This window comes from Alexandromys fortis, unplaced genomic scaffold (assembly GCF_014885135.2).
Source record: "Alexandromys fortis isolate MF-2015 unplaced genomic scaffold, M_Fortis_MF-2015_v1.1 scaffold_300, whole genome shotgun sequence".
In the NCBI taxonomy this organism is placed as follows: domain Eukaryota; kingdom Metazoa; phylum Chordata; class Mammalia; order Rodentia; family Cricetidae; genus Alexandromys; species Alexandromys fortis.
In genome coordinates, this window is record NW_026068183.1 from 1028602 (window position 1) to 1042848 (window position 14247).

General features: G+C 45.4%; 1 protein-coding gene across 2 annotated transcripts; it reads right to left on the minus strand.

The window, feature by feature from the left end:
- Positions 1-482: 482 nt before the first annotated feature.
- Positions 483-2872, minus strand: Rpl22l1 (ribosomal protein L22 like 1). 2 transcript variants are annotated; one of them, XM_050129246.1, is made up of 4 exons: positions 2823-2872; positions 1285-1377; positions 1018-1139; positions 483-706 (listed from the first exon to the last, which is right to left on the minus strand). In XM_050129246.1, exons 1-4 carry the CDS (start codon positions 2829-2831, stop codon positions 562-564), a joined length of 369 nt encoding a protein of 122 aa, XP_049985203.1. In that variant the 5' UTR covers positions 2832-2872; the 3' UTR covers positions 483-561. The 2 variants fall into 2 exon arrangements, with proteins under 2 accessions (XP_049985203.1, XP_049985204.1); XM_050129247.1 differs by having other exon boundaries at positions 1285-1374; positions 2823-2846.
- Positions 2873-14247: the final 11375 nt, after the last annotated feature.

Sequence of the window (14247 nt, forward strand, 5' to 3'; positions counted from 1 at the left end):
GTTTTTATTTGCCCAATGCCAACAGAGAGAAGCATGCTATTTACTACCCTCTTGTGGAAAACAGAAACAGGACCCAAAGCCAAGAGAAGTCCCAAGTCTTGCCACACTAGGGTAAGTTCAGGGAAACAGGCAAGCACTTGCCAACCATTCCAATCTACAAAGCAGAATGGAAGACATTTGGTAATGCTACTTATGCCAAAACCCCATAGAAGCACCAGAATACAGAAAGATCATGCAGGTTGTGTAAGACACTTTCTTCTGCCCCATCTTTTATTTTACCAGGATTGAGGGCCCATCAAGTCTACTTCCTAGAAGGACAATCAGAAGTTAGGTGGTCAAGACTCAACTGTGGTACCCAGCTAGATGTCTTAGGCAACCAGCACAGAATCCACTCAGACCCTTTCTATTAAGAGCATTCTCCAGACAAGGATCGGGTCACTCAACCACACATTTTCTAAACACCCAGTACACTTACAAACCCATTTGTTTTTAAGAGTGCAATTGTTTTTATTTCTTGAAAAAGTCCAATTTTAGTTTTTCTTTAAAGCATACAAAGGCCATCTAATCTTCAGACTCTGAGCCATCTTCATCCTGACTAATCTGGAAATAGCGAAGTTCGTAGGTCTCCTTGTCAGATGCAACCACACGAAGCCAGTCACGGAGATTATTCTTCTTAAGGTATTTCTTGGTAAGATATTTCAGATACCTTGGAGACAAACCATGACTTCATTTAGATATATAATTCCTACTATGGAGGTGCACACTGCCACATTTGTCTCCCCAAATCCACTAGTCCTTTATTTCTAAGAGATAAGGACAAGAGCAGTTGCTCAACCCCATCTTTACATCCCATGAAATCCGCTGCCCCTCTACCTACACTATACCATTTTTCTTTGAAACCAGCAGGGAGAACAGCAATAACAGCCTCCTCACCCTGTCTCTAATGTACAAACACCTTATCGGATTAAAGTATTACATTTTATACATTCCATTACAATTTAAAACACAAAAACTAACCTTTTAGAGAACTGTTTCTCAGAAACAACTGTGATTTTATTCTTCAAGCGTTCAATGTGAACAACATTTCCAAGATTTCCAGTTTTCCCATTGACTTTAACCTTCTCCCGGAGAAACTGTTCCTGTTCACAAAGAGAAAAAGTGCACAACTAGGGAAGGGAACCCTAGACGGTCACTAGGGAAGGCACCCTAGGAGCACAGTTCAGGTTAATACCAGGCACGACATTTAAACGCCAAGTATAAAGTCACAGAAAGAGAGACACTTACGAAGTTTCCAGAATCAAAAATTCCATCTTCCACTGGATGAGTGAGGTCCAAATGGAACCTCCAGGTCGACTTCTTAGGCTTCTTGTCTTTCTGCTACAAGCACAATTATGATGGCGTCAATGCAAGGTACTCAGCTTACACAGCACATTTCCAAGAAAAATACATAGAAATACCACTGAATACCTAAAGGAGACTGTACTGCATGGAAAGGAAACACCTATTTTTTTTTTTTTTNATGACTTAGCAGACTCTGCCTAGACATATTCCCAGTGAATGCTGGGAATTCAGTCATGGAAGCTTGCTATGTGTATGGAATTCTCTGGTCCTTAAGAACCTTCCAGGACAGTGGTTCTCAACCTTCCTAATGCTGTAACCCTTTAGTACAGTTTCTCATGTTGTGGTGATCCCCAGTCATATTTTTTTTTCGAGACAGGGTTTCTCTGTGGCTTTGGAGCCTGTCCTGGAACTAGCTCTGTAGACCAGGCTGGTCTCGAACTCAGAGATCCGCCTGCCTCTGCCTCCCGAGTGCTGGGATTAAAGGCGTGCGCCACCACCGCCCGGCAACACTTATTAACCAACAAAAACTTTCCATTTTGCCACTACATGCCTCACAAATGGAAAGCAATGTTAGAACACATTGGGAGAATATTTGCTTTTTTTCAAAGAACTGTTTTGTATTGTAATTAACAACTTCAATTCAAAATACTACCTGCTTCTGTCTAAATTTAAGCCTGCATACACAGAGAAATGCTTTTCCCTATGCTTTGCTCCAATTCGTCCAAACAGATCCACCCAAATGACTCCCAATTAGTAAGTCTTCCTCTCGAGGTAGCTTTGCCAAGTGTTCCCTGTAATGTTAAATTGGAAGCGTCACCCCAGCCCCTGGCATCCATCCCAGTCCCCTGGCCTGGGAGTTGCGTTTGGTCTGGACTCCAAATCCCAGCATGCCTCCCCGGGGAAGAGTCAGGAACACCCCACAGGTATTTAAGTGGGCGCCCCGAGGACATTCCCCACCCTCCACTTATCACAAACCCGAACTAGCACTTGAACTAATCGTGAAGGGACTCGATTTACTCACGGCCGTGGAATGAACAGGTAATCCAGGTGGGTTTAAGGCCTCGTTAGCATTACTCACCTTTGAATCCTAACTCAACAACCCAAAACATCTTGTTAAAATTGCTTTCCAAAAAGGTTTAAATCACGCTTCTCGTATCGCTAAGGTCCCGACTTTAACATATGCAACGGCGGACGGGCCACGTAACCGCGGCGACAGGTCACCAGGAGCCAGGGAGGGAGAAATCAGGAGGCCCTGAGACCGACCTCGCGAGCCATCGCCTGGGTAAACTACCGGCGGCCCGCCCAGCTCCGCCAGGCCGCATGGCACCCACGAAAGCTTCCGAAGCCCCGCGTTCTACCTCATCGGTAGAGATCCCGGGGCGACGCGGCCCACGGTCTTCCTACTGAGGCGCTTCCTCCTGTTCGCTGGACGCAGAAGCTACCTAGTTTATGTTAAAAGGACCGCACGCGCGTACACTCACCGGCGCCATATTGTCCCGCGGCCGTGGGAAGGAACGAGCCGCCGGTGCGCGCACGCTTTTATAGGAACGTGTGACGTCATACGCAGAGCGCGCAAGCCGTCGGCAACTCGGAACCGGATGTGGGCTGGCGTGCTTTTTCAGTCACCTAGGAAACGGAGGCGTGGCGTTGGGCTCCCTCCTGCGCCATCTAGCGGGCAGCGGTCGTTAAACTGGTTCCTCTGCTCTTGGCCGAGGGCTTCCCAAATTTACAAGCCAGAGTGAAGTATGTTCAAGGGTGCAGGAGTCGTCTTTCTCAACTCCCGGCAAGGCCGAGTCTCACGCTGGTTTAGGATCCTCTTTATTATATTGCGATTATAATCCTCCCGAGAAAAAGTTCTATATTTATGTATTTACGGTCGAGGATGTCTCACTATGGAGCCCTGGCAATCACGGAAGCCATGAAGACTAGATTGGTTTTGGACTCACAGGTACCTTCCCGCCGCTGCTTCATAAATGATGGGATCAAAGATGTGCACCACCACACCTGTTAGACAGATGTATTTCCAACAAATTATAAATTAAACTCGTTGGACTAACTTGATATTGGATTCTGAATAATTGAGTCAGTTAAAAAAAAAGAACACAGGATATTGTAGATTAAGTTTATTGTAAAACTTGTATTATGTGACCATCTAAAATAACTAAAATACATTGTTATAAATGACTTGTAATTTATGGCTATTCTGATAGTAAAGTCAAAGAATATTTTGAGGGCCAAAAGGCAAGCTATTCTCATACATATCTGGAGTTTGAATTAGCTCTGCCAAGATAGAATTGCAAATCTAAAAGTGCAGTTAATACGAGCTTGGACCGCTGCCAGGAAGAAGCACAGATGCTCTCTGGAGAAACACATCTTTGATCTAGTCAAGAAGAATTCCCTGAGCTAAGCTTCCAGAATTATGAGTTGGCAAGTTTTTAAATCACTAAATACATAGGAAAACAAACCACTATGAATAAAGATCAACCACCCATACTTATCAAATCAGATCACAGAGCCTGCATATACTGAAAATATTCAGAACATAAAATAAGCATTTGCTGTATGATTAAGGATTAAGCATATAGCAAAACATGAGGGGACCAGAGAGTTAAATTTTCTCAGTATTTAAAACATAAACCACAAAAAACTTCTTGTACTTAAAAATACAAAAGCTGAATTATAAAGTTATGCTAAACAGGAGGCTAGACACAGCTGTAGAGGAAAATCAAAAAGTCAGCAACTAAACTGCAAGAGAAGGTTAAAGAGCTGAGCCTAGTGTGGGACAGCCGTCCCTCAGGAGGTTGGAGCAGGATCGCTTGGCTCCATGAGTTTGAAATCAGCTGACAACATATTGAAACTTTGAAGAAAACAAGCAACAACAAAAAAATAGAGAGGAAAAGAAGGAAAAGGAGGAATGTGAAAGCTGACTAGAAGGTCTAGCAGGTAAAAGTGTTTGTTAGCAAGCCTGTTGAGCAGAGTTCAATTCCAGAGCCTATGGTGAAAGGAGAGAGCAGACTCCCAAAATCTGTCCTCTGACTTCCACATGCATGAGGTGGCAGGCACACATGTAGCATTAGACATAACACACATGCACAGACAGACACACAGACACACACATACCAGTAATAAAATGAAATTGGAAAAAAGGAGGACAGAAGCAAACAAACAAGGAAGGAATCATAGAAACAACAACAACAAAAATATATTCGAGACAAGGATGTCAGAGTTCCTGCTATCTCTAAATGGGACTAGCTGGGAGATCCAGTGGGATATACCAGAGATAATACAAACAAACAAAAACAGACAAATGGCTGCATTCTCAGATTCTGGAAGCCTAACAAATCCCAAGTAGAACAATTTAAAATAGACAATCCTCCATATACATTTTAGTGAGCCTTCAGGACACAAAAACAAAATTATTTCCAAAGACTCCAAAGAGGGAAAATCCAAAACATCCACTAAAGGACCTGATATCACACCAGCAATAATAAAGGCAGCAATGTGACAGATATAAAGAATAAAACTTGAAGGTGCATTTCAGACATTTTTAGATAACAGAATTCCTTGTTTTCTGCCCATATAGCTTCAGGAAGGAATTCTGAAGGATAGACTTCAGAACAATGAAAAATAATGGTAGAAAGAAGGCTAGTATGTTAAAAGAAATGTTGAGCAAAAACAATTACTAATTTGTATGTAATTCTAAAGATTACCAATTGGATATAGCAGTGATAGTCATGTCTGACTTGTGAGTTAGAGTGCCATTAATGTTATTATTAATGTTCTCATTAATGTTCTATTTATACATCTTGAGAATATATCTATATTACTAATATTTTTAGTTTATAAAAACTCATTAAGCTGTAAATTATGTAATTATGATGCTTATTTTACCACAGATGTTACATGGAGCCATGCCTTTGATCCCAGCAGTTAGGAGGCAGAAGCAGGCGGATCTCTGAGTTCTAAGGCAGCCTTGTCTACAGAGTGAGTTCCAGGACAGCCAGGGCTACACAGAGAAACACTGTGCCAAAAAAAAAAAAAAAAACAAAAACAAAAACAAAACAAAACCAAAAACTCCAATGTGAATCAAAACAGTTAAAAGATAGTGCCAGTTATCTTATGGGAAAAATGACAAAGTAGATGAAAAACTTCCAAAAAAATACAACCTACCAAAGCTTACATCAGAATGAACAATATGTGCGGCTTGGTGTCCTTGTGGGACCTGAAAGTGGGGGCAGAGGTTGTCTAATACTTTTGCCTGCTTTGGGGACCCTTTTCCTCTTCCTGGGTTAACTTGTCCAGCCTTGGTATAAGAGTATGTGCCTAGTCTTGTTGTAACTTGTTATGCCGTGTTCGGTTGATATCCCTGGGAGGCCTGCTCTTCTTCTGAAGGAAACCGGAGGAGAAGTGGATCTAGAGAGAGATGAGGTGGGGGGGGGGGGGATAGAAGGAGAGGAGGGAGGGGAAAGGAAACGGCAGTCAGGATGTAACATTTCAGAGAAGAATAAAAGGGAAAAACAAAGAGAATATCAGAATACTCCGCAGTCTCTTAAATGGATTCATTTTGTAAATAAAATCTCCCAACAAGAAAAACAGCCAAATGGCTTCTCTGGTAACTTCTACCAAGCATTTGAGGAAGAAATAATGGCAGTTATGCCAGCTCTGTGTTCAAGCTTTTGTTCGTCGGTTTCCTTTTTTTCCAGAAAAGAGGCTCCAAGGATAAACGCCTTGTTTAAGGAGTTAGCCTGTGTGCTTCAGGCTGCCAGTGTGTGGTCTGGCAAGGAAGTGTGAGCTCCCATGAGTACGCCATGCTTCACGTCGCAGAAACCTTTAGGTAGAAAAGCCTTGTGGTGTGCAGGGCAGTCTGTGAAGTGCAGTTCAGAAGTGCGTTCAACGTGACTGTGAGAGTCTAGCGGACTGTGCCTTCCTTGTCTCTAGAAATTGTGCTGTTTGCGTCTGTTGTCTGTTAGTTCCTTACTTCTGTTACCTGGGATCATTCCTAAGTAAACCAACTACATCTAGCTAATAGGCAATGGCAGGAAATTTGACACAAACTTCCAGACAAACAAATTAGGAGTTGGCAAAGAGGGATCAGAACACTTGCTACGCAAACACTCACATAATCACAGATAAATTATTAGTACTTAACAATGTGTCATGCAGCAAATGGGGTATTATATCATGATGTGTGATTTAAATAATTGTTGTAAAATGTTTAACAAAATCTATGCAAAAATGATCAGAGTTGCTATGTGAGTTAAGAATGCTGGGTACAAAATTCATGCACAAAGCCAATTGCTCGGCTATGGCTCTCTGTATCTGGTTGCACCGGTTCCTGGATGAAGGCTCTATGATGAGTTCAGGCCCCCTCCCCACTATTGCTACGAGTCTCAGCTGGAGTCATCCCTGTGGATTCCTGGAAGTTTCCCTAGCGCCAGGTTTCTCCCTAACCCCAGAATGGCTCCCTCTATCAAGATCTCTCTTTCCTTGCTCTCTCCCTCCATCCTTCCCCAACTTGACCATCCTAGTCCCTCATGTTCTCATCCCCCATCCCCTCCCCTCTGCCAGCCCCCTTCGCCCCCAGTTTACTCAGGAGATCCCATCTAATATCCCTTCCCAGGGCGATCCACGTGTCCCTCTCAGGCCTCCTTTGTCACCTAGCTTCTCTGGGGACGGCATCACCTTTAACAGCACAAGATATTCAAACACCCAAGGAGAGGTATCTGAAGATGCACAAGATTTGTATGAAGGAGCTGTAAAAGTTGAGAGAAATTGGATAAAGGAAGTTGATTAAAAATTTAATGCTTGTTGAATTGTTGGTGGACATAGCCCACCCCCCCAATTTTGGATCTGTGGGTGCCACAATCAACCAGGAGCCACTGGCCCCAACCAGGCCTGAATCAGTGATGGACACAGATGGTGCCCCCTGATTTTTGTACCATGTGCCAAGGTCTCTAGGCCTGGGCACAGAAGAAAGGAAAAGAAACAGCTCCATGCCATCCCTTATGGCTGGGTGGCACAGTATTCAACCAAGTGCCATCTGTGACCCAACCAAGAGCCCTGGTGCTGGGTGGTTGGGCACCATTGTGGCGAGGGTACAGGGTGAGGAGGTGGAAGAGAGGAAGAGGCTAAATGGTTTGTGGATTGGGAAGGGGCAGATCCAGAGAGGTGAGGGTGGGAAGGAATGAGCTGATATGAAATGCCAACTAGCTTCCCAAGTCCAGGAAGATTGCTGGGCCTGGGCTATGACCAAGGACTAGGTCTTGATCCAGGGCCCTGGAGTTGCTGAGGGGGCCTGCACTGATGTCTGTGGCTCCCCTCATCACTGAGGGCCATGTAGGGGCCTGTGGTTTGGGTCACCATTTGGAGCCATGTTGGTGTCTGAGGGCCGCACTGCCATGGGGGCCATCCATATATGGGTGGCCTGCAAAGCCACCTGGGGCTCTGGTGACATCCTGGCCTGTTATCAGGGACTGTGTCTGGGTTCTTGGGACTGCCACAGTCAGTATCTGTGTTGATGTCCCTGGCCTATGTTGCCTCCAGACCCCACATGGATGAGCAGGTAATAATGCCCTATGCCTGAAACCTAAACATTGACCAAATGTCTGCTGATAAAGATAATTGCAGGAAGGCAGAGCTCTGCAGTCACCTATGAGAGAGGAACAAGGCCTGGCAGTGGGAAACCGTTCTCACGAAACAGATCTGAACTGTGGGAATTCATTCCCACATATTCAACAGAAGGGAAGTCGGCTATAGCAAAAATTCTACAGCAAAGGACAGCCACTTTATTCTCAATGCAATAATGCCAAAAGGCCTTGCCTTTGGTTTACCTTTTACCAGATCCCTCGGTTCTGATAAGTCTCTCATGAAAAGATGTCTGAGCAATCTCTGTATAATGCTGCGGCTTGTAGCATTGTATCATCCGGACCAGGGCTCTGCCACATTCAAGGTCTGTGTTGATGTCTGTGGCTCCTGAGACCACACCGATATGAAGGTCTAGGCTGCCACATGGAGTCATGTTGGTGTCCGAGGGCCATGCTGCTGTGGGGGCCCTGCTGGTCTAGATGGCCTTTGCTGCCACTTGGAACCATGGTGATGACATCTCTGCCTGGGCTGCTGCCTAGTTCTGTGACTGGGTCTGTGGTCCTATCATAGCCAAGGTCTGGACTGATGTCCATGGCCACATAGATACCTGGACACTGGCTGCAACTGGCCTTGAGGGAGTTTGAGGACTATGCTGCCACCAGAACATTCTCATCTGAGTAGTCTGCACTTCCACCAGGGCTATGGTATCACCCAGGCCAGGGCTGTTGCAGAGAGCCCAACAACAGCTAGAATCTGAGTGATGCCTGAGGATCCTGCTGTCCTGCCACTGAGGGCCGTGTGGATAACGGGTCAGTGTCTGAGGACTGTGCTTTGGCCAGAGCCAAGCTTATCTGGGTGGCCAGTGCTACCACCTGGAGCCATCTAGGTATGGGCTGTTGTCCAGGGCCATGTCTGAGTTCATGGCCTGGCAGAGGTCAGGGTCTTATGTGGTGTCCATGACTCCAGTTGCCACCAAGGGCTTTGTGGATGCTGGGGTCTGACCAGCCACCTGGGACCATGTGGCCCGGGGGCCATTTTGCTGCCAGGGCCATGTGGATACGAGGAGCCTATGCTGCCCTGGGCTGTGGTGGTGCCTGGTTTAAGCTGCTCCAAGGGCAATGTCTGGGTCCGTGGCCCTGCGGGAGCTGGAGTCTGAGATGATGTTCATGGCCCGCGTTAGCACAGGAGTCCCTGAAACCATGCTGTGCTGAGCAGACCCTGTCCTTCACTGGCTCTGAGATGGCTGGTCCTGTGCAGGCAAGCTGACCCTTTCCCTCAGAGGAAAGCTCGCTCGCCCCCACATTTGGGAAAGATAGTCCTACACCTCGCCATAGGCATGCATCACCTGAGGTTGGGACACAGGGGAGCCAACTCTGAGGGCCTGAGAACAGAGCTGACCCCTTTTCATCTGTCATGCAGTGGCATGGGTGAGGGAAAGATGCCCGGGCACATGGCTGTCTGAGGCAGGTGAGAGAGTTGGCCCCAGGGTCACAAGAGTGAGAGAACTAGCCCTGCCCTACACCAACTACAGCACACAGGAGAGCAGGTCTTGCGTCCCTCCTGGGCAGCACACTAGAGCCGACCCTGCTCCCCTTGTATGCCCTCACAACAACTGGAGAGAGGGCGGGCCTTGCACCTTACCTGGGCCAAACAGTAGAGCTGGCCAGGCTGATAGGAGTGAGGGGACCCAGATCTGAGGCCAGAGAGCAGAACTGGCCCCGCTCCTTGCTGCAGGCTGTGCTGGGTGAGCTAGCTGAGGCAGGGCTGGAGCGCTCACCCAGGAAATGATGAGGGGAAAGCTAGCATGCTGACTGCCCAGGTCCAGAATCAGGGTTATGAGCTGGGCACCCCAACATCCACTTCACCTCTAACCTGTCAGGGCCTGTGAAGGAGATGACCCTCTGATCCCAAAGAGCAGGATCTCCGTGACACAAGCCCCCGTGAGAGCCCATTACTGTGGTGGTGCAGAAGCCAGAGGCCTCGAGCCAGACCAATGACTGGTTGTAATGAACAGATTAAAGGGTAAACTGTGTGTCTTACGGGCCACACTACAGCTTCCACAGGATTTTAAAAAATTTTTTTTTCTTGGACTGGAGAGATGACTCAGAGGTTAAGAGCATTGGCTGCTCTTCCAGGGGCCCTGAGTTCAATTCCCAGCAACCACATGGTGGCTCAGAGCCATCTGTAATGAGATCTGGTGCCCTCTCTGGCCCACAGGGATACATGCAGATAGAAGACTGCGTACATAATAAATAGATTTAAATAATTTTTTTTTTTGGTTTTTTGAGACAGGGTTTCTCTGTGGCTTTTGGAGCCTGTCCTGGAACTAGCTCTGTAGACCAGGCTGGTCTCGAACTCACAGAGATCCGCCTGCCTCTGCCTCCCGAGTGCTGGGATTAAAGGCATGCGCCACCATCGCCCGGCAATGTTTATTTTTTTTTTTAAATTCTTTCAAATTTGGTTTTATTTTTGGGAGAAGGCTGTAAGGGCAGAGGGTGGATTCAAGGGGACAGGGACATAAGTGGGATCGGATGTATGATGTGAAATCCACAAAGAATCAATAAAATAAAAAATAAATTCAGTGTTCATGGATTGAAAGTCCAGTCCAGTAAAGCCAGTTCGCCTGAACTACCGACTACGGTGATCTCAAGCAACAGCTTCCTACGCTCATCGCCTGCTTTCTCAACAGACCAATTACAGTTTGCATGGAAGCACAGACACCAGAGCAGAGATGATGAATCTGAAAGAAAATAAAGGAGAACTTTTCTATGAAATTGAAACATTTGGTACTTAAATTGCAACCGTAGTGTTCTGTGGTTAGGTATGTGAACTGAGAGTTCCCAGACATGTATGTTGTATATGCTTGATATTTATGGTAAAGAGCAGTTCTCAACAGTGGGGAAGGGAATACTTACAACACTCATTACTTTTCATGGTAAAAAAATATGTAAACCAGTGTACATCTGCAAAAACATGGTCTTTCTTGTTGGTCAGTAGAAAACCTGAAGGCCACACTACTGTCTGTGCTGGAAAGATAAAGGAAAGATAAAGTGCTTAAAAATTTGTATAAGCAATCTAATAAACACCTGTACGTGTGCGTATATGTATTTGCTTCATGAAATACTGCAATGAATATAGGCGGGAGAGCTCCAAACAGAGCCTTCATTACGACCCATCTGTATTAATGCTATGAATTTTTCTGATGCTACTTTATTAGAGATTCTGAAATATAATGCTTTATTATCCTTGAGAAACTCTTTACAGACTTTTTATTGTATATTAGGTTTCAAATTTTCCAGGTAGGAACTCCTTTTGTTTTTCCATTTTTGCTTTGAATTTTACTTGGAATTGGCTTTTTTTTTTTTTGCATTGTTCCTAGAATCATTTTATTTTTTTTACTTTCTTTATACATTCTTTTTTTTAATTGAAAGAAAAGAAAAAAAAAAAAGAAATTCCCACCCCCTCCCAGCCTCCCATTTCCCTCCCCCTTCTCCCACTCTTCTCCTCCTCCCTCCACTCCTCTCCCCCTCCCTCTCCAGTCCGAAGAGCAGTCAGGGTTCCCGGCCCTGTGGAAAGTCCAAAGTCCTTGCCCCTCCATCCAGGTCTAGGAAGGTGAACATCCAAACTGGCTAGACTTCCACAAAGCCAGAACGTGAAGTAGGATCAAAACCCCGTGCCATTGTCTTTGGCTTCTCATGAGCCCTCATTATCTGCCATGTTCAAAGAGTCCGGTTTTATCCCATGTTTTTTCAGTCACAGTCCAGCTGGCCTTGGTGAGCTCCGACTAGATCAGCCCCACTATCTCCGTGGGTGGGTGCACTCCTTGTGTTCCCGATTTCCTTGCTCATGTTCTCCCTCCTTCTGCTCCCCATTGGGACCTTGAGAGCTCAGTCCAGTGCTCCAGTGTGGGTCTCTGTCTCTATCTCCATCCATCTCCAGATGAAGGTTCTATGGTGATATGCAAGATATTCATCAGTATGGCTATAGGATAGGGTCATTTCAGGTTCCCTATCCTCAGCTGCTTAATGCAAGCTGCATGTGAGAGACAAGAATCTATGTAGCCCAGGCTGGCCTTGTGTCCCCCATCCTCTTGCCTTAGACTCAGTAGCACTGGGGTTACAGTGATAGCCCTCCTAGTACACTTAATTTTAAAATCTCCATAGAACCTTGTCATTTTGTCTTTTTTAAAATATTTATTTATTTATTATGTATACAATATTCTGTCTGTGTGTATGTCTACAGGCCAGAAGAGGGCACCAGACCTCATTACAGATGGTTGTGAGCCACCATGTGGTTGCCGGGAATTGAACTCAGGACCTTTGGAAGAGCAGGCAATGCTCTTAACCGCTGAGCCATCTCTCCAGCCCCCCTCATTTTGTCTTCTTAATATCTCAATATTAGTATTTTTGTGTGTGGAGGTCCCATATGTTTTTGAAGGAAAGGTATTTCTCTAATTCAGGATGCTAGTGATGGGTGTGTGCCTATATATTAGTGAAAATGTAGCGCCCATAATTTAAAGTATGCACATAATTGAAAACAAAAAGACTGATTTATATGAATATTACTTAAACATATGCCCATCCTTTCTCTGAGAATGTGTTGGGATCTATCAGTAACCAAACTTACCAAGCCTTCTGGGCTCTCCTAAACTCAGGACACAAGTCACTTGAGTAATGGGAATCATCTCTGGGTGTGGCCAGAATATTATTTTGATTACACTTTGAAAGAACTCCCAAGAGGGAGATAATACCTTGCTAGTTAGCCTTCTGAGACAACACACACCTGTTCATTATAGTTAGAAATATCTGCTGAATGTGTTGTGGAAATAGATGTTTAATTTCCCAGGAAGCATGGCTGCATGATCTTAACATGTGGTGATTCTACAAAGGGTTCCCCATTTGGATGTCCAACAGGGAGCAGAGAGATACTAAGGCTGTGATATGGAAGCTATAGTCAACCCTCTCCATTATCCCCCTCTGTGGTATGGAAGCTATAGTCAACCCTCTCCGTTATCCCCCTCTGTGATATGGAAGCTATAGTCAACCCTCTCCGTTATCCCCCTCTGCGATATGTAAGCTATAGTCAACCCTCTCCATTATCCCCCTCTGTGGTATGTAAGCTATGGTCAACCCTCTCCATTATCCCCCTCTGTGATATGGAAGCTATAGTCAACCCTCTCCATTATCCCCCTCTGTGATATGGAAGCTATAGTCAACCCTCTCCGTTATCCCCCTCTGTGATATGGAAGCTATAGTCAACCCTCTCCGTTATCCCCCTCTGTGATATGGAAGCTATAGTCAACCCTCTCCGTTATCCCTCCTCTGATATGTACTTCTGGGAAACAGGGATCTTGGTATCTGGAAGTAACAACAATAAAGTGTGGGGACAGAGGGCTGAAGTCTAACTGGATTATTTCAGTTACTGTCTAATTCTGGCTTGTATATCTGGAAGGTTAAAGTTATTAGTAATAGTGATCATATATATAAAGTGATAACCGATATGGTAACCCAGCATGGCTCGTAGTCTCAGAGAAAGCACAGGAACGAGAGAGAGCACTGAGCTCCTCACAGCCTGGTCACATGGTCCACACAGTGGACATGGAAGGGTGAAGAGTTCCCTTCAAGGACTCATCACTTAGCAATCGCGGCTGGCAGGGAAGGGGCACCAGGGGCGAATGGACCATTAACCTCTCTGACACACAGTATCTGTGGAGGATGTAGAGGATGGGAAGGATGATGGCAGGATATTTTCTATTTTCCATTGAACTATACAAGTAACTATCTTACAGGCTTAAGACATGAATGGTCACATGTGGGGCTAGTGTGAGCCCAGCACTCAGAGGCTGGAAGTGGAATGACCCAAAATTCAAGTTAATTTGGGATACACCAGGAGATACCATATCAAATAAAACAAAATAAAACCCAAACAGAAAGCAAAAGCCAAACCAAACCAAACCATCATTTTAGGTTTACACATATTTGTAATAAAATTATCTGATGAGTTGATACATAAATGTAACACATACTGACCATTCTCACGCTTGTCCTATGGCCCTACAGCCCCTCCTCTTATTTGTGTGTTTTTACTGAGTTTAACCAGGCCATCACAGTGCCTATGGGGTTAGAGCTTGGAGGTGGAACCTGTGGGCTCAGCAGTGGGTACAAGAGTAGAGAGAATTATTTGTCCTCTGCTGGGAACTATGGTTAGTTCAGCAGGCAAGTTCCCTGGGAGCACTTGTGCCTGACTGACAGCTGGGCCAGGTCGGTATGGGCTCAGTGCAGTGGCCACACCTGTGCATTCATGATTGCAACCGCGGTATCA